This window comes from Megalops cyprinoides, chromosome 13 (assembly GCF_013368585.1).
Source record: "Megalops cyprinoides isolate fMegCyp1 chromosome 13, fMegCyp1.pri, whole genome shotgun sequence".
Lineage (NCBI taxonomy): Eukaryota > Metazoa > Chordata > Actinopteri > Elopiformes > Megalopidae > Megalops > Megalops cyprinoides.
In genome coordinates, this window is record NC_050595.1 from 30,940,110 (window position 1) to 30,960,719 (window position 20,610).

Genomic DNA, 20,610 nt, shown 5'->3' on the forward strand with positions numbered 1-20,610 from the left:
GGCAGGTGTGGGTAGGGGTGACGCCCCGATTGCCACTGGGTATTTCGTACATTGCATGAAAACAAAGCCTTCTGTTGAGGAGGAGTTTAAACATCGTTGTGTTTTTAAACAAATTTGTGTTTTATGAACGTATCCTTATTCATGTGCCACATATTGAAAATTTAACTGCTCAATAATTGATGCAAGTCTTGTTCTTTTCATTCTTCATTGAAAGGGAGTGTCAGTTTTAATTTTAATAGCATTTCATTCCATTTCTAAATAATGAAACCATTACCATGTGCAACCCACACATTTACACAATCACAAGACATCTTTCTGCGTGACAAGGTAATCTGTGGAAAAAGATGCTTTTTTGATAGTTTCACATTTCTTTGTTCACTCAGTTGCAAAACTCTGGCTAGTGGTACTGCCAGCTTTCCAGTTGACTAGGGGTGAAAACTGAGCTCTATGCTTATAGAACATGGTTTGAATTCTCAATCATGTCTGTAAAGATTAGCTATATACATACCATTTTCGAGTAGAGATCTCTTTATAAATATTTAATAACTTTCTCCAAATTTTACAAGTACTGATTTGATATATTTGCCCAAAGTTAATTCCATTGTTTCAGGTTTTTAAAATATTTCAGGGTATGCCAAATATATTTGGTTCAACTTAACAGCTTATCCAGTTTTTAATTTAATTTATACAAACTATTTCAAAATTCAATAAAGACTGACAAATAAAAACATACATTGGTCATCCATTTCCATTTTGGAAGCTGAATTGTTGATCTGCATGTGTGCTAATGATGGCATGCCAGTACTTACATCTCATATACATACTTACATAACCATAATCAACATTATCAATATATTTGATATTTTAATACAGTGTAGTATTATCCAAGTAGGATTCATGTAAAATTTCTGCTGCATTACCTTATGTTTCATTTTAATATCTTATAATGAGCATATTTATGATTAATACTGGCCTCCTTCCTGAACACTGTCACAAATACATCAATACTACATTGGAAATTCCATTTCAGTGTTCTGTCTGTGGGAAATAAGAATAAGAATAAGAAACACTTTATTAATCCCGAAGGAAATGTGAGTGTCACAACTGCACCGTCCGGCACAAATCAAAAACAACAAAAGAATAAATTGAATAAAATAAATAAAGAGTTATAAAATACAACAAATAGAAAGAAGTTTGTGCAACTCAGTTGCTATGTGAATATTCAATTAACACCAGCATTTCAGATACACTCGCTGGGTCATGAAAGATGAGTGTTTCCAATGGTCCACTGTCCCAGGAATAAGTCCATCTCCACACTGACTGACAGTGCAGAAATACAAACGACATCGAGAAGCCTCTTCACACCCCAGAACAGGTCACCCAGACCAAACCTGAAAGGGCAGACAAGCCTTCTGCCAAAGGTATCCTTTCAGACAATCTGTCAGTTTTAGACAATTGCCACTTCAGGGATTAAATCAAATATTTTCTCATTTGATTTCTGTGGATCAAACTCATTTTTTGAAATTTTCGAGGACCCATCCACTGGCATTCACGTCCAGTTTGAGTACATTCATGACCCACTCGTCCCTCTGTGCACCCTCCAGGAACTCTGTCAGCGAAATCTGGCCTGAAAGAGAGTTATTTCACAATTCTTTCATGTCAAGTTTCTTGTAAAACATTCCAAACACTCAAATTTTATAGTAATAGTAATAGTAATGGTAATAGTAATAATAATTTATTTCGGTCCTTATTAACAATTTTACAAAATGAATACACTTAGAAATAAATTAATAGCAATAAGGCAAAGAATATTGTCCAAAAAGGTGTCGGCTGAAGCTTTAGCTTATTATACCTACACCTTTTATGTAACATAACCCTTTCTCTACTAGGTTTAGGCTATATAAAGACAAAACAAAACAGAGCAAAAACAAAAGTTCCATATGTTTCATACGTTTCATACACAATAATAATCACACCTCAGTTATGCATTTGTCCTTGTCACAGCTCTTCCACAAGTTTACCCCTTTGACAGATATACATCTATTTTTTATATTTGTCCTTACCTTTGTTTTTTTTTTTAAGCATACATTTTCCCCTAACTTCATACTGGCTCTCTCTAATTTCAAACAACCTCTGAGTACAGGAAGTAAATTATTTTGTGCTGTGTACATTATCTGTTATCTATTATCTTAAGATCAACTAGATCACAAAATTTTAAAGTATGTAAGTTAGTAAATAGTGTGTTGATTGGTTCGTAATAATCTGATCGATTTACAATTCGTATGGCTCTCTTCTGTAGCATAAAAATTGGATTAGTGTTGGTTTTGTATGCGTTTCCCCATACCTCCACACAGTAGGTAATGTATGGAACTAAGAGAGAACAATTCAATATATGTAGTGATTTCCGATTCAAGATATCTTCAGTTTTATTTAATATTGCTATGGTTTTAGACATTTTTGTTTTTACATTATTTATATATGGTTTCCAACATAATTTATGATCAATTATTATGCCCAGAAATGTATTTTCATGCAGTCTTTCTATTTCAACATCATTGATCATAATTTTAGCTTGATTATTGATTTGCCGATTACCAAATATTATAAACTTTGTTTTACTTAAATCCAATGATAACTTGTTAATATCAAACCATTTCTTTAAGACTTTCAATTGCCTTTCCACTGTATTCAGAAGTCGTTCCAAACTTTTCCCAGAGCAATATAAGTTATTTTCAGTCTTGTAAAGCATTCTGAGCACTTGAATTTTCAGTCTTGTACAGCATTCCAACAATTGATTTTTCAGTCTTGTACAGCATTCTGACACTTGAATTTTCAATCTTATTTTTGGAATTTTAGGGAACTAAGACAAGAGGAGATAGCGAACAGAGAAACAGCAGCAAAGTAGCATTGAAATGTGACAGATAGATACATATGCTGGATACTCTGATTCCTGGGAGATTGATGGGGTAAATTTCATTCACAGTATTTGTTAAAGGAAATTTCTCTTGAGTAGTGGGATAAAAAGCATTTACACAGAAGGTTCTATACAGCACCTCTCTGTGCTGTGGGGGTTACTTAGTCTTTACATCCAGTTTATGAAGTGACACATTATAATGCTGAATTGAAATTAATTGAAATTGTTTTCATAATTGAATACTGTTACTAGATGGAACAGCAAAGGTAGTCCTCTGAATGTCTGTCTACGATGGGGTCACGCATAGATCATCATGGCACCCCTTTTCTTCTTATCTTATCTTTCCCTTCCCTCCTTGCAGCCAGATCAGTCTCAAGTTCAAGAGTCTTCAAGCAAACCTCAGCAAAATACTCTCTCCAAAAATACTCTCCCAAAATTAGAGATTTCCTCAAGGAAAGAAGGAAGGTTTGGGTGGTTAGTATGCCCCTATCAACATACACAATTCTTTTGGTTTGACAACACCTCTATCCAGGGCTGGGTAAAGGCATAGGCCACATAGGCGGCCGCCTAGAGCGCCACCCTCTGGTGGGCACTGGTCACCCTCAAAGGAAAAAAAAAATACTGTAAAAATAAAATTAAAAAAAAAATTGACGGTGGGCGCCCTTCCTCATTTTCTGCCTTGAGGTAACAATTGAACAAATACTTAAAGAAATACACTGTTCCTCACAATTTTTCATCTGCCCTGGCCTGCACTTGTAGGCTACTGTGCGCACTGAAAGTGGGGGATGGGTTACCGCTTGATGCGCATCACAGAGAGCCAAGGTCCGGGACGTTACTATAGATAGACTCCAGTAACAGACTAATGAATGCTATTTATTACTTCTTTGTAGGATCTGTATTTATCACATCTGTACTACAGATGTAGCTTATGTAAAATGATTTATTTATAAATAAAACACTTGACCAACTACCAAGACTGCTTAATCAAAATCATGGCTTTTGCAGTGATATGTAAGCAATGCATTTGGTGCTGGCCTGACCCCAGGTTGACACCTTGTCAGGATTATTAGGTAAACCAGGAGAGCAGATGGCCTGTTGCAGCTGTGAATTCCTGTCACTTAATCCACAAGGTTACATCATCATTGTCAATCACACATCAGTCATGGATTAACCCATCACAAATGTAGAGCAGCAGGTGGACACAACTCCATCCACTGGCAATGAAGGCCTTCAGAGTAGTGAGAGGGCCCTATTGCACATGACTGCAGTCAGTCACAGGGGAAACAGATTTCAATGCTATGCTAACTGTGTTAGTGTCTGAGAACATGGATTGAAAAAGTACATGAGTCACATGACATTGACTATTCAAATATGCACTATGAGCACAAGTGAAAATTAAAAGAGGAGAAGGAGCTTACCATCTCCATTTTGGTCAACAAGTTCAAAGATTCTGTCACAGACTTCGTTGGGTGTCATTTCCATATTGATTTTCTTAATTCTATAAATGATCTAAGAACACAGATCGAAACAAAGGAAAATCAATGTTTTACCAATGTCCATTACTTAAATGAAATAAAATGCATTCATTATATATATATATATATATATATATATATATATATATATATATATATATATATATATATGTATATGTGGCAAAGCTGAACATAAACATCAGAACATTGTACACCAGAATGAGATTTACCTGTTTTAATAGTTTTCAGCCTTTCATGCAGCATTGCTTTAAGAATAACAGAATAACTTTGGACTACTTCTGTACAACTGTAATTATAGTGCACAGAAGTAAATGAATGCCTTCTCTTATCATACTTTAACAGAGAGACAAAAAGTAAGAGAAAAGCCATTTTTGGAACACTGAAACAAAAGGCATTTTCTTACCCTAATGATGTGCTTCACCTCATGCTTGTCTAGCTTGCCATTCCCGTCTCTGTCATAGACTTTAAAAGACCACTTCAATCTGTCCTCAAGTTTCCCCCGAAGTACTAGATGCAGCGCTGCTACATATTCCATAAAGTCTATTGTATTGTCCTGCAAACACAAAGGAAACAAACATGAACTAAGAAATACAATGTCCATTTATGCTTATCTATGTAGGGAAGCTCTGAAGGCGATTTTAAGTGGAGCTAAAGTACAACCACTGCATATCCATATCTCCTTAATGCATTCATTCAAAGAAGTAGTGCACTGATTATGTAATTGCATGGATTATCCATAGTAATTTTCACCGTACAACCAAACATAACCTTTCTACATAACCTAAAATATAGCCCTAAATCTAACCCTATCCCTAAACCCCACCAAAATCTTAAACCTTTATGTAATTCTGTAGCATCTCACTTTGCATTCCCATCTGTGAGAACTAATCTTAATCATTATCTTACTCTGACTAAAAGGAACAACGGTGATGCCAGTTCTTCTAACATGTATTTTTTTACCTCTACCCAACTATATTATCATCTACACACTCCACCTACTGTATTTCATTTCATGCATTGATGAATTTTTATTGATGTTCAGTAATTCATAGATATCACAGCTCCTGTCTAAAGTACATACCTTGTTGGTGTCAAATGAGCGGAATATAGTCTCTAGGTACACAGACTCTTCTCTTGATGAGCTCGACACTCCAAAAATTCGTTTGAATTCATGCAGATGTAAAGCTCCACTTGGGCATTCCTGCATGAAAGCTGTGTACAGTTCTTGAATTTGCGCCAGCTCCATTTCTTTTTCGTCACTTTGCATTTGTCCCATTGTTACATCCACAAGTAGTCCTCCACAGCGTGAACTGAAGGGTCACCTAGGCAAATTCCCCTTATTTTTCCTCTGAAATGATTAATGACCACTGTATGAACCTCCTTGAATATTTGACAGCATCCTTCTTCTGCTCCACCACATACAAAACTGTGCTATGCCGCTTATAGCAGGACTTAAAGTATTAACTTGAAATGAACAGAGCAGTATTTTAAGAACCCTGCAATCTGATTTTCTCCTCAATCCTTTGAAGTTATGCAAACACTGAACAGTCCAGTGGTCCATCACCAGTAGAGCCTACATACTATATACAGGATGCACCAGAATCTCATGCAAGGCTATGGATGATACCACAAAATGTACTGTATATTCATGGTACTACCAAGCAATAAATAAACAGGAAAAATAAATGAAAGATCTACTACCCAGTAGCTGCTCCTCATTTCCTTCCAAAGACATATCCCTGGCTTGAAATTAAACCAATACACTTGGACACTTAATGAAAAAGGTCCCATTCTGTGACATTTGTAACTTTCAGATAAGTTTTTTTTTTTTTTTTTTTTTTTATGACAGTCAATTAGTTTACGATGAAACATGACACTTTTCCTTTCTGTCTTTCTGTAGGCCTGATTCTCTGGGTGAAAAACATTGCCGAAGCAACCTGGTATCCACTTGGGCAGCTTTACATTCAGTGTGAGGGAATGATACATTAAGTCACAGCATGGATTAAGGTAATTTCTCTGTGTAATAGAATAGACTAATTCAAGTTTATTTTGAAGGAGGGAGGCCTAAAGATCAGTATCCTATCGATTTTACATCTCATTTCTCCTTATCTGCACATCAGGACCATTGATGAACAGTCATTGGCTAACAGCTGAAATGGAAGTTAGAATGGCAAACCTAGAAGTTAATTTCAAGTATCACTGACGCTTCATCTTGCACAAATAAGGTTCTAAGTCCCTTGCAACTAGACATCGCAATTCTTGTTTGTATAGTCAATACTTACATGTACTGTCAAAACATTCATGGGTTATACAGGAAACAATGCCTTTCTCTGTTTAAATTTATATCATCTATTGCAGGAAAGCTGGCTGACGCTTCTCAGAAATCCAAACACAAAACAACAACAACAAAGATCAAGTCTGAGCACAGAGCCAAACTACTCAAACAAAATCTTGCCATCCATGCACATTTATTTAACTCCTTTAATTAGGCAGTCAGGCCAATTACCTAATTGTCTGGTTCAAGAGAAACACTAACACAAAGACAAGATAATGACAAGAAGCTGTTTGGAATTAAATTGATTGTATACAGACCAGTTATTTAGTAACATAGAAACATGGACAACAGAGGATCGTCAATCAAATACAATAATCAAATTAAACAGTATGACAAACACAACAAATAAAGTTTTGGGGGCAGTAGAGGCTCCTCCTACAAACTTATATTTCATTAGGCCTTCCCAATATCCAATTTTAATGTTTTATCGTTGTATTCCATTGAATTTAACTAGTCTAATGTTTTATGTTTGTATTCCACTGAATGTATTAAGAAATGAAAGCATTTCATGTTAATGCAGCCATCTGGATGAATCCAGAGATCGTAGTTATCTTTGAACGTTGAGTATTATTTAAATGGTGTATATTATACTGCGGCTTAAATACTACATTTCTTTGAAAGAGGAGAAAGAAATTAATGTTGGGTCATATTCTATTGAAATGTATCATTTTGTATTGTATCACATCATATCAAAGTGAATTCATACATTCTGGGTTGGTTGGGTGTATGTGGGGGATGGGTAGGGGGGTGGGTAAGTTGTGTGTGGGGGGGATCCTGTACCTACTTACATTTACCATCTTTTTAAATAACAGATCTGAATTCAGTTTCATTGCAAATGGGTTAGCTGTGGTTGTAAACTGTGTCTAAAAGTAATTATTAATGCATCACATCTGACTCCACCTGCAGCCTTTTAAACAGTGTGTAGCTGCTGCTGCAGGAGGTTTTTCTGTGGCTGTGACTAGGCTGGTTCTGGTTTATTGTTTTAATAATAAGTTAAGTTGACCCGATTGACCAAGCCACTTAATTGTTCTTCTTTTTAAATTGGCTTTAAAAGCCAACTTGCTATTCCTTCTTATTTCCTCTTCTTATTATTCCATCTGATTTTCTGAATGTAACCCCTGCAACTTTTCAGTGACACTTATGAAACTTGGCAAATACCTTCACCGAGTATGAGATTGTGTTGTTTGTGCTTTTTTATATGAATACCTAAAATATTTAAATTTAAATTTTACCTTAAAAAAATCCCATTGAGTAACATGAATTGAACTTTCAAAACCTAGCACACGCAGCTGAAATCACAATGGCCCCACTACAGTGGCCACAAATATACTCTTTTGAGCAAAGCTTGTAACTACTTTTAAAGACAACTTGAAGTTTGACCTCAAAATTTCCTTTGTAGTTTTTTTTTTCCTCTTTCTTCTTTCTTCACTTTTTTGTGTGGTGCATTAGGTGGGACTGATATAACCTGTATCAGCATGTGAACATTTTTGTTAGGAGCTTTGTTGGGTAGATAGCAAGCTAGACATCTAGACATCAGGGTACAGGGTACAGCAACAGTGCCAGTCGGTTTCGTTTGCAAGTCCTGCTCCTTAACCTCCATGCGACACTGCCACCCCAAGATGGCAATCATGTATTTTCTGCCAAGTGCAGAAAGTGACTTGCAGTCGGCTACAAGGCAATTATGTGGCTGAATCTACAAATTTAACTTGGAATGCCCAATTCTTTTTCTCCACTTCCCAGTTTTAGAATGCCAAACTGTGTCATTTAAGCTACCCTGAAAAAGACAACAATAATCTGGCAGGGTGAGACAAACATAGGCCTACCTCTAAAACACACAATGTCAGCCGTTGATTATTCACACACCACAGTCCCCATTCCACAATTGCACAGACATGAGTCAGAGGAGAGACTTCATAGACAGCTTTATTCAGGCAGACTGTTCGTGCCTGACCATCCAGTGAGGCATGCCGAAGAGCTACGGAAAGGATAAATCCTTGGCCTACCTACACTCCTCAATATCCCCAGTGGATCGAGGCTGATTTTGTTCCGCTGCCACGGGCTTTTGGCCAGCATTGGCTAATAGCACCACTCAGATCAAACCCCAGCCGTAGGACTCAGCCTCATGCTTGAAAATCAAGCACTTTTACCAGCTGAGCCACTCAGGACCCCCCAGATTCATTGGTCAACACACAATGGCTGTCATATTAATGGCTTTGTGCACACTTGTAGTAAAAAGTAAAAACTAAGGCTGTGTTCAAAATGTAACTTCTATTCCATGTGTATCAATTATCTGTAAAAAGAATGGGGACTTTTATTTGTTTCGAACAGTATTACACCAGCTTACTTTAACGCAATACAATATTAACTGCATAATCATGTAATATACTGAAAATTGTATAACCTTAGGATAATTCCTCTAATACTCTGACATGGTTTATGCTAAGGTTCAGACGCAAATTTGTGCAGTGCGGCTCTAATTCACCAGTCTGTGTATAAATGATCAGCTGACACTGTAAATGCCTCTAACGGCTTCTCATCTCCCTCCTCCACCTGCACACCAGGTGGCCTGCTGGCTCGCTCTACAGTGCTGAAATGATGACCACAATGAAGGAGCATCCTGCCTCATTAATCTATGGAGGACTGACTGTCACTTAACTGACTCATAGATATTTAACTTATCTCTTCTCACATTTTTATCTCAAGCTCCTTTTGCCAGAGGCCAGGGAATAATTACATTGTTTCCATTCAGAGTGACTGAATATTTTATTTGTTTCATATTCTGCTAATAAGGCACTGTGAAGTGCTCCATGAAAATCTCAATGTAAAGGTCTCTCTAGTCTCTACCAAATAAAAATCAATTGATTAATTTAGTTTCTCCCTGTTTATTTGCTGGCCTTTTTTGCTGAGGCAGTTTCATTAGGTCCTGACTCTGAGACTCTAAAAGCTCCAGTCAGGTCAGTGTGGTGGCAGGAATGCTTGCCGTACAGCAGAGGAGCTGTATTGCCAGCCAAGTGTTGTTCACTCTTGACTAGGAGGCTCCAGGCATCCAGTAGTTCATGGTGCCGGTAGTGGTGGAGGATGAGGACTATCCAGAGCAGTTGTTCTTCTCAGTCCCATGGTCTTCAGCTCTGTACTTGTCATACCTTCCCCCACTTCAGCAGAAGGAACTGTAAGCCATCATCCTAGCTGACATGTTTAGGACAAGTCAGTGATCCTATTTTCCTTGTTCCTAAAAAAGGATGGCAGCATTAGGTTGCACAGTCTCATTTTGATGCCTGTCCCATGTACAGATATCATTAAGAATCTGAGTAAAGTCACTTGGATGTGTGTAAGGAGTACTGGCAAGCACCCCGTACTAAAGAAGCCAGACAGTACACTGCCTTTATAACACTATAAGGCCTCTTTCAGTTTGCAGTTATGCCATTTGTCCTGCAGGGGCTGCTAGCCACTTTTCAGAGGCTAGTGGATTGTGTGCTGGAGGAAACTGATACCTTTTGCACCGTCTACCTTGATGCTGCTGTTGTGTACAGTGCCACCTGGCAAGAGCACCTCAGATATCTGGCAGAGGTGCTGTGGCAGATTCAACAAGGTATGACAATGCAACAGAAGACGTATCCACTGGCCAAACAGGAGGGCAGGTATATGTATGGGGCCGGGAGGCGCACAGGTCTCAAAGGGATAGTTCAAGTTGTGCAGGACTGTCCACGGCAGTGGACAAAGAAGGAGGTCATGTCATTATTTGGGCTTGTTTATACCTGACTTTCTACCCTAGCAGCACCTACAGGATAGGCAAGCACAGCCCACAGATCCCCTAAGCCGACCCTAGCTAATAAATTAGATGTACCCCCTGACACATAGTAAACTTAGCTAGCTCTGTTTCAAGTTCCACTAATCACACAATAGTTACTTTCACATTTTATATAACATACTGTAGCAAAGGGCGAGAGCAGTCACCCCAGCCGGCCTCGAACCCAACTCTACGGGGTACTAAATATGCGTCTTTGACTGCAACGCCAAAGAGCCAGGCTCATTGGTATGGCAGTCAGAGCGCATACTCAACTGTAGTGACGGCACTCCGTCACACTGCCCTCCCCTTCGGGAAGCGCGCCCATGCGCTTCACGCACCAAGGCGTCCCTCGCGCATCACCCACCGTACTTCTCCCATCCCAGGGTGCCCCACTCACTGGTGCTTCACCCATCTCTGGGGTCACTCACTCCGGGGTCAACCAAACCTGGGGGTCCCTCATACGGCTCACACACTGGGCACATGTCCGATGGCCTCACGGCAAGCCATCCCGCTGCTGACACCATTTGTAGCGAAGGGCGAGAGCAGTCACCCCACCCAGCCTCGAACCCGGATCTACAGGGCACCAAACATGCGTCGTTGACAGCGATGCCAAAGAGCCAGGCTCGTTGGTATGGCAGTCAGAGCGCATACTCAACTGTAGTGACGGCACTCCATCACACATATATAACACCAAATAATGTGGTACCAGTTGTGTTAAATTTTCAATGCCCATTGCTACCATTTTGGATAAGCTTTACTGTAAATCACCACCATTTATTCACAGAACATCAGAAATGGCCTAATCACTTCAACTTCTGGTTTCACATGTAGCTGAAGTCTAAGCGGGAGCTTGTGCTTCTTCATGTCACTGTTTAGGGGTTGGAACGCTGAATTATTACTGTGAGGGGGAGCATCATCACCTTTATTTATTTGCTGAGATTAACTGCTCATTATAATAATATAATAATAACAATACTATTATGTTAGCTTATGTTTAAATGTTCCTTTGTCCTTGGTTGCTGCACTCTTTACTTCTCCTGTCAAATTAGGGGGATTGGGTATGAGTGTATAGACAGGCCTGTTGCTCTTAGACAGTGTGGGAGTGAGTAGCCTTCTATAAGGCGGAAGAAGGGGTACATATTGCCTGCATTCTCCCAGAACAGTCCGTTATGACTGTTTTGCTGATGATTTATCATTTTACTTTGTTGTTTGTGTGTGTTTGTACTGTAAATAACACACCATCACCATTTCTCTTCAATAATTCAAACTTTTACTTCAATCTTCTGAAGTACTTTAAAAAGATACCCAAGTACAATCAAAGGACACTTCAGTCTTTTATACCTTCCCATATTTCTCTTTTTCCCCTCCCTGTTCCTCCAAAACTGTAATGAAAACAGACTGGGATCCAAGAGCAGTCAACAATCTTTAATGACGAAAGGCAGAGTGAAGTCAGGGACGAAAACTGGTCAGTAACGTTAGCAGTACAAAAACAGATCCAAACATGAGCAAGGTCCAAAGAGCAGGCAAGGGTCAAAAATAGCAGTCAAAACACAGAATGGCAGCGTGCAGGCTTGGTAGAGTTCCAACAAACAATACCTCACATGAGGCAACACAAGCTGAGTCCTTAAGTAGCCAGGAACTGATTGTATCACAGGTCACAGGTGTACTTGATGAGCAGGTGAGGTTGAGCAGGGCTGAGCTGGGCATGGCTAAGATCGCTGACTGGGAGCAGGTGTGACAAAAACAAAGCAATACAAAAACATTTCTGTTCTGATAATAATGGTACGAATACTGTTTTAAAAGATCATATATACCATGTCCAAAGAACTGTTCTGTTTTCAAGTGCTTGGTGTAGTCAGCTTGTCCCCCAGCTTTCCCAATAAGGTCTATTTCTTCCCACATTGACTCAATGTAAATCCTCTCCACTCAGTCATACCTAGGCATTAGTAAGATTGTAATGTTAATCCATGCTTTACTGGGCATTGTGTTGATTGGGTTATGTGGTAAAGTCTGGCACAGAAACATCTGGCATGGAAACGTAACCTTACAAGTACTGTAGAACATCTTCCAATGTATTTCTGTTTTAGGTTAGGAGTCAGGTGGACAACAGGTCTACTGAGCACAGTTGTAATTGTGCAAGACGTTTTGGTGACTTATTCAATCTTCTGCATAATATTTTATAAGGTACTAACAAAATTAATTAAAATTTGGATTGAATGTAGTATTACTTTTTGCTAAGCACCACAATATATTTTTTCATGCCAGGATATCCATAAGGCTAAACACTTAATGGGCCCTCAGTTTAAACAAAAACATGAACCAGAAAAGATGCTTAGAATCGAGATCATAATGGTATTGAATATGTTGTGCAGCTATATTTAAGGAGAGTATATTGTTCGAAGAATGAACTGATTCTCTTGCCTGCTTTCCCACAATCCTTTCTTTGTGTACTCTTTGTGTATTCTTTAGTGTATAATACCCCTTTCATAATAGGAGTCGTGAAAAGCAGAGAGGGTATTTTCGGGCCAGATTTAGGATTAAGCCTCGTAAGACTAGGATAAGTGAAACTACAGTAAGTGCAGTAGGTTGGGGCTGGAAGAAGACATGGGCATGCACTGCAGGTTATCAGCACATCCTGTAAGGGTTACATTTATGCACTGAATGCTCCCTAATTTATAAATCATTCTGGATGAGATCATCTGTGAAATGAATAAATGCAAATTTGTAATCTGTACTGTTTGTAATCTTTCTTGATTACAAACAAAAATAGACTTAAAATGGTAGGCTTATGTTTTATGATAAAGCAACATCAAACAGCACCAGATTATTTAGGGACATTTTATTTACAATAGTAATAAATGGCTCAATTTATAAAATAGAATTGTTATCCTCAGATATGTAATTGACTTCATGCAACCAGAGCAGGAAAATACATTCATGGGAATGTATGAGTTTTGATCACTGATTAGTAAGGGTTGACAAAAGTTCAAATGAAAAAAAAAACCCCACACATTTAATCCCCATTTCAGCTTTAGAATGTGCCTAAAATAGTCTTTATGTAAATACTAAACTTCAGTGTGTAGAGTCTAATCCTTTTAGGGGTTATCTAAGGAGCTGTGTCCTTAGCTTCTCGAGTTAAGAGGTAAGGTCAACATGAAAAAGTGAACCTAAGGCACTGTACATCAGCTGAATAGAGAGTACATAAGGACATTGTAAACCAGTCTTTGGAAGCAACACTTCATATTACTTTGATTTTTTTCATACTAGCCACATTCACAAACCATAAGCAATCATTTACAAAAATAGATATTACAGCATTTGTACAAAATGTTAGCTTTTTAAACTGTCTTTTTTATATTCATGAAACAACAATAAGTCATCTCCTGAGATGGATGGATTTAAAAAAGATGTATACACTTTTTTGACTGGACAAACATAAAGAACAGACATATAATTTAAGAATGCCTGTGCCTGTATTTGATCCCTTGTGCCTTTAGTAACTGAATTATGGTGACTGAGACTAGTTTGGAGGAAGCATACCTCTATCAACAGCATTCCAGTCAATGTAGAGACATTAGCTCAGTCTGTCTCCAATACTGTACACTGCCTACCAATCACCTGGCAGGCACTATGAGGCCATTTGTGTAACCTGACTGTGGGTGGAATGTGCAAAATCAGGGTGGGCTCTGAAATCACAAAGCCATTCAACAAGTGCAGCTTGGCTATTAGAGCAATATCCAGTATTCTCAGTACAGCTTGTATAACTATATGGTTACATGATCTATATCCTGTCAATGTGGGATAACTATACCACAATCCCTTAGCTACTGTATCTGTTGTCTGTTAAACCTGAAAAAATCAAATACCAATGACACTATCCTCACATCAATATGAATGGGCCAAACATTTTGATTTGCCATGAAAGAATTTAAGTTGGACATGCAAAAATAAACATAGCAGTACTAGTATCTGACTACATCCTTACAACAATGCATTGAATCATCATTTTGTAATTTTCTGTACAAAATGAAACTTCCTGGTTCTTGTTGATAATTATGTATATGGAAGTCCTGCTTCCACAACCATACAGACATCACCCAGTTCCTTTGAGTCTGATGATATCAGCAAAGCACCATGATGCTGAGGCTTGCCAGGACAGGTCAAAGGTCACCTGCATTTTCCATTTATTACCATGAGGATCAGGTATAAGCCAGCTTTAGGGTTATTTTATTACCAGATTCAACTCTGCTTTTTTTAATTAATTATAACATCATCAAATAATTGTTCTCAAGATGCAATCTGTGGTACATTTCTGGAAGTCCTCCATTGTGTAGCTTTACTGGTCATGTCTGCTCTTTACTTCAGTTCTTTCTTTTTGTTGTTTTGTCTCCATTGGTCCATTACCCAGCTGGTGGGATTCACTTCTAACGTTAGGAAGTTCATGACCCATTCATCCCTCTGGGCACCTTCTAGGAACTCTTGAAGTGAAATTTGTCCTGAAAAAGCAGAGTGAAATATTTTTAAAATGTGTGTTTTTAAACGTGATCTCTGTACATCAACATTAAACATCTGTCTTGTCTATAAGTCCCACACTTTCCTTGACTTCGCTCAGTACTTCCACTTATACTCTGCACAATCGACACAATACAGGCCCACTCCATTAACAACTCTGCTACAAGCGTTTTACTCTTTCTTGACAATTACTATACCACTCATTTTAAGCAATTAGACATTTTTTCTTTGAACAGCAAGAGAAAAATTGAATGTCAAAACTCTTTTAATTACAAACTGAAGACAAATGTACATGCTCATAATATGTTAAGATGCCAAAAGATGTCTGTAAGTACTGATTAAATACATCTGTGTAATTTTAACATTTTTTGGGAAAATTACTTAATTTGTTTTGCCCACTCTGCTACAACACAAAAATATAATTTCCATATGCGTCTTACATTCCTAAGCTATCTTTTGGTTGGAATACGCATACGAAAAGGCAGTTATTTTATTTATTCTATTACATTTCATTTGATTAAATACATCATTTGAAGGTATTTCACAAATTAGTTGTGAAATTGTGAAAACAATGAGGTTTTACAGATAGCCTCACTGTTTGCCACAGATGGTTTGGGTTTACAGTAAATGATTTTGTTTTTATGTAGGCACAAAAATGTTCCAGTTGCATCTAATGCATCATTTCATATGGTGGGTCATAAATGTCACATTAAAGAGCATAGCAGTATACAAACATGCTGTACATAAACGGGTCATTAGGTGTTTTGGGAATTGATTAACAAAAAATATGTACAGTAGTGATTGAAGTCTCAGAGAATCTGTAATGGTGCTTTGGCCTTAAATTAATGTAGTTTTTTTTAACCTATTTATGTGCAATATTTGCTACGTTTGCTGCATTTTTACTGAAGGGTATGGATATGATATTGTGTAGCCTCTACCACCTGGTGACTTATTACCATCAGGCTTCTTGACATAGAAATTAAAAGGTAATTTTAAACACTGACCTGAAAAGAAATAAAAGCAACAAGCCTTTTTTTTAACAACTTACCATCTTTGTTTTCATCAGTGAGTTCAAAGATTCGGTCACACACTTGTTCGGGTGTAAGTGTGTTGCTCCCAGTTGTATCGGTAATTGTACCATGCTTGATTTTATGGATGATCTATAAACAGTAAATGTTGGAGAAAAGCATAGGGATTTGGAATGATGAGAATGAGGAGCAATATTTTCAGTCTGTTGGGAACCATCTTGAAATTTCTCTTCTTTCATCCTTTATATTCCTAAATATAATGCCACCATAATGTTGTTGACACCACAATGGGAAAACCTGTTGTATTCTCATATACAGTATGTGATAACTTTTTAAGTTTATTCAGTTTGGCTGTAACTAGGACTATCCCTTGGCTAGACACCTTTAACCTGATTTATGAAGGCTTTAAAGTTTAAACCCCATTCATTACTTCTTTTATGAGGGGCTAAGTTCAACACAATTCCATGTCTTCCTTCTGTGTATATAGTGACCACAGCTATCACATTTTACCAAGGGATGACCCAAACGCAGGGATTCACTAAATCCAGATTCACTAAACACCTCTACTGCCAAGTACAAGTTGTGCCCTGATCCACAGGGATTACTTCTTCTGGCAGTGACTAATTGTGCCCGTGCCTCCACAATCATCCTGTCTCCAGCTACAGCAACGCTACCACACAGAGTTCTCCTTATCAATTGATTAATTACTAAAATCAGATTTATCAGAGTTGGTGCAACTGTAGTCAGTAATGGCTTAGAATTACAGCAGTTTCCTCTCAGTCATTTCCATGCTTATAGCATATTTCTGAAATAACACTGTTATGTCAACCACAGACAACCAATTTAAATATCCCACTGTTTAATTAAAGTAGACAATTCCCAAGACTCAGTAAAAGATTTGTAATGTTTTGTGAGGAGGTGAATGAAAAATGGCCAGTTAAACACAACTGACCATAAATCAAGTCAATGTACATATTATTATTATTATTTATTTATTTATAATAATAATAATAATAACTGTTATTATTATTATTCCTGCTTCTGGAGGCAGAGATTTTAAGCAAAGAAACAAACAAGAATTGTGCCTACTTTACACATTGGCGTTTCTGCAGGGATTACAGTAATATAAATAAATCTGTATCTTACCCTCACTACACGTCTCACTTCGCGCCTATCAAGGCGACCGTTTTCATCCTTGTCAAATACCTTGAAAGACCACTTTAGCTTATCTTCCAGCTTTCCCCGAAGTACCAGATGCAGAGCGGCCACATATTCAATGAAGTCTATTGTGTTGTCCTAGCATAGGGAAATACAACTTAAATCATCACAATCAGATTTTGATTTAAGAAGTAGTCTATAAATTACCTGCATTTCTAGGATTGTGAGACTTCACAAAAACGCATGCATCAATATGAGCGCGACTAAATGTATGATATTACTATATTATATACTAAATAATTTCTGTGCATTAGGTTTGCTGTAATGCACATTCTAGTCGGTTCCCGTACTTTTACGATGGGTTGAATATAAAGACTAATCACTTAAAATAGCCCAGTGACTTTACGTCTTGAAGTTTCGCGTGTGCACGCCAGGGAATACGAGAATAAGTACGTATCTGTTGTTGGAGTTCCATGCAGATGGATCACTCCGTGCTCATAATTACGCCTGGAGAGCAACGAACTATTTTCCTTAAACATAGGCCATACAGCTGTATCAAACCATACCTGATTCATGTCAAAGGACCTAAATAAGTTATCCATGTATAACGATTCCGCAGAGGGTCCGCTGCTTACACCGAAGATTTTCTTGAATTCGTGTAAATGCAAAGATCCACTCGGACACTCCATTACGAATTTCTTATAAAGATCTTGAATCGCAGGTAATGCGACTTCTTCTTGATTGTCACTTTGCGCTTGACCCATGATGTCAGCAATTATCAGTTCTCCAAAGACTGGTAACACGCATTCTAAAGTCTCCTATTTGTTAACTGAAAAAAGATAAATGCCTTAACAACATTGTGGTGCTTTAGCGCTTTACTCTCTTGCCACTGCAACAACGACACAACATTGTATTCATCGTGATTAAGAGTTCACTTAACGTATTAGATGTCTAGTATTTTTAGAACCTGAAAATCCTATTTTAGACGCAATCCACTGACCTTTACACACACAGACGTCTGCGGTCAGGCGCTGTTCCACAGTCTACGTTCGATCTTATGTTTAATCTCAGGTCATAGCTCTGAGAGTTATATTGCTTTGTGTCGTGTAGTCATACTGGAATCCGAAAATAAATCATTTTAGGGAGAGAAAGGGGTGGTGTAAGTCATTTTTATTTATTTGTATTAACGACTCTTGGTAGTTAGTAATATGACCGATTCATGTATTGGTATCTATGAGAGAAAATACCTCGCGTGAAAGGCATGTATATAAATAAAGGAAACCCCAAAGCACTCCAACACTGATTGGAGGTTAGGATTAAGGGAAAACGGTATGCCTGTTTATTACTGAATGTCAAGAACGTCACTGTGGTGATGGTTTTCGTTCAAAGGCTTGACATAAGTGTTTACATATCATAACATAAGTGTTTACATATCATAACCTTACCTAAACACCATTTTACATGTAGTGCAAATGAACAGTGCATATCCCTAAACAACAGAAACACCAGCATGTATGCACAAAGCACTATAGATAGCCCACTTTGTCCAATCATTGTACAGGCTGCACCCCCACTCTCTCTAACTCCTGGACTAAGTTCTATAAAAAGCTGGTCTCCACCTCATTTCCCAAAATAGCACGGTTTTGTAGTCATGCTCAGGCCCGCACAAGTGAGGTGGCTTGCCTGAATTAACTTTTTTGCAAGGTGAGAACAAGCTTACTTTCTACACCTGTCAGAGCTGCGATAGTTAAACATTTCTACACTTGAACACAAGGACAAAGTGAAGGCAAACAATAGCAATAGATCAAGGGAATTATTTTTTCTGCACAAAACAGATAAGGAGATTGAATATGTTTCTTGGAATTGAAATTCCATTTGCTGTCTGAAATAACAAACCAGCATATTAAACCCATAAATCATAAAACATGCAATATGTTGGTTATCATAAGTCATGATGCCATGTTATCTGTTACAAATACAAATATTTACAAATACAAATACTTATTTGTATATCCATATTTATTTGTAGCCCTGATCAAATAGAAACATAATGGAAACAATGTCAGGTCATAATTGTTCCAGGTCCTCGGAGTTCAAACCACAAAATTTGGATTGGACTAGTTTGGAGATGACCCGATGAGACTGTTTGTTTTGTACTCACTTAAATATTCCTTTTTAAATTCTGATGATTAATTTGAGTCATTGTACATTGTAATGGAATGTCCATTTTTGGCTTCAACAGAGAGGGAAGCAGGTGTTTGACCAAATTACATGTTGGATTTCTCTGTCTTAACAGGGAGTAATGGTAGATTTGGCTTTTCCTTTTCTAGCCACCTCCTGCCATCTGGAGATGAATAAGCCTTCATTTTCAGAGAGAGCGCTGAACAACAGTATGATGATGCATGCTTACTGATAAATTTCTTATTTTATATGAATTTCTCATATTTTATTTTATTCATTTCTTACTTATACCCAAATGAACAAGAAACTGGTACCAGAAGCTTCTTATTGGTTGAAAATATTAGACTTCTTTTAAGACCTTTCTCTAAAACTACAAGTTGTTAACAAAAATAGATTGGGACGTTAAAACCACCCTGTGTACACACACGCATACACACACACACACACACACACACACACACATATTACATATGCATGTATATTGTTCAGCACTTTGTCCAGAATAGACCAAACATAGTACACATAGATGCAAACATTACTAGCTACACTTAAATGTGTGTTATGTAACTGTTAAAACAAACAAACAAAAAATGACAACAATTTACTGTAACTTCATGTGCAGATGTGCATCATATTTTTGATTTCTGCTTGTCCTGTCACTAATCAACTGAAAACAGTTTAATTACCATATGTACAATTATATATACATACATCACAGCATACATACAATATGGAAGATTTAAATGGCATAACAGATCATTTAAACAGGATTTTGGATATTTGGATATTAAGACCACTAGCCTAATAGCACTTATGGATAAGGCCCTATTCACAAAACAAATATACTGTAGATCCAGGGAATCCATCATTTGTAGTTGCCAGTGGAAGACATGAAGGTGAAATTTTGTGTTATGGTTGAAGTGTCTTATATTTTGTGATTGTGCAAGTTTACATTGTATTACTGTGAATCTATAATATGTCAAATTGACTATTACTGAAGTGTGTGCCACATTTATTATACAAATTCTTGTCCTTCAACCTACCCTGGATTAAAGTATTAAGTGTTAAGTATTAACTTAAAACTGCTAAGATAAAAAAAAAAACAGATTTATTCATTATTTCCTTTTCAAAAGTGAATCAACATAATGACTGTGATGGTATTGTTTTGCCATCACAGCATGTTGAATTTGGAGCTCCTT

The 20,610-nt window shown here is 37.5% G+C and overlaps 2 protein-coding genes across 2 annotated transcripts; both read right to left on the reverse strand.

Moving 5' to 3' along the window:
• Positions 1 to 1,511: 1,511 nt before the first annotated feature.
• LOC118788185 (guanylyl cyclase-activating protein 2-like) lies at positions 1,512 to 5,698 on the reverse strand. The gene is made up of 4 exons (XM_036544087.1): positions 5,492 to 5,698; positions 4,814 to 4,963; positions 4,333 to 4,423; positions 1,512 to 1,627 (listed from the first exon to the last, which is right to left on the reverse strand). The coding sequence occupies exons 1-4, from the start codon at positions 5,684 to 5,686 to the stop codon at positions 1,512 to 1,514; spliced, it is 552 nt and encodes a 183-aa protein (XP_036399980.1). The 5' UTR covers positions 5,687 to 5,698.
• Positions 5,699 to 13,929: 8,231 nt separating this feature from the next.
• LOC118787787 (guanylyl cyclase-activating protein 2-like) lies at positions 13,930 to 18,006 on the reverse strand. The gene is made up of 4 exons (XM_036543469.1): positions 17,797 to 18,006; positions 17,219 to 17,368; positions 16,093 to 16,204; positions 13,930 to 15,028 (listed from the first exon to the last, which is right to left on the reverse strand). Exons 1-4 carry the CDS (start codon positions 17,992 to 17,994, stop codon positions 14,889 to 14,891), a joined length of 600 nt encoding a protein of 199 aa, XP_036399362.1. The 5' UTR covers positions 17,995 to 18,006; the 3' UTR covers positions 13,930 to 14,888.
• Positions 18,007 to 20,610: the final 2,604 nt, after the last annotated feature.

Coding starts and splice junctions, on each gene's coding strand:
- LOC118787787 (XM_036543469.1), bottom strand. CDS start 17,994: ATGGGTCAAGCGCAAAGTGACAATCAAGAAGAAGTCGCATTACCTGCG. Junction 16,205..17,218: donor AAGTGAGACGTGTAGTGAGG/GTAAGATACAGA, acceptor TACTGTTTATAG/ATCATCCATAAAATCAAGCA. Junction 15,029..16,092: donor CACTGATGAAAACAAAGATG/GTAAGTTGTTAA, acceptor CTGCTTTTTCAG/GACAAATTTCACTTCAAGAG.
- LOC118788185 (XM_036544087.1), bottom strand. CDS start 5,686: ATGGGACAAATGCAAAGTGACGAAAAAGAAATGGAGCTGGCGCAAATT. Junction 4,964..5,491: donor GCTCATTTGACACCAACAAG/GTATGTACTTTA, acceptor TTGTGTTTGCAG/GACAATACAATAGACTTTAT. Junction 4,424..4,813: donor AGGTGAAGCACATCATTAGG/GTAAGAAAATGC, acceptor CTGTGTTCTTAG/ATCATTTATAGAATTAAGAA.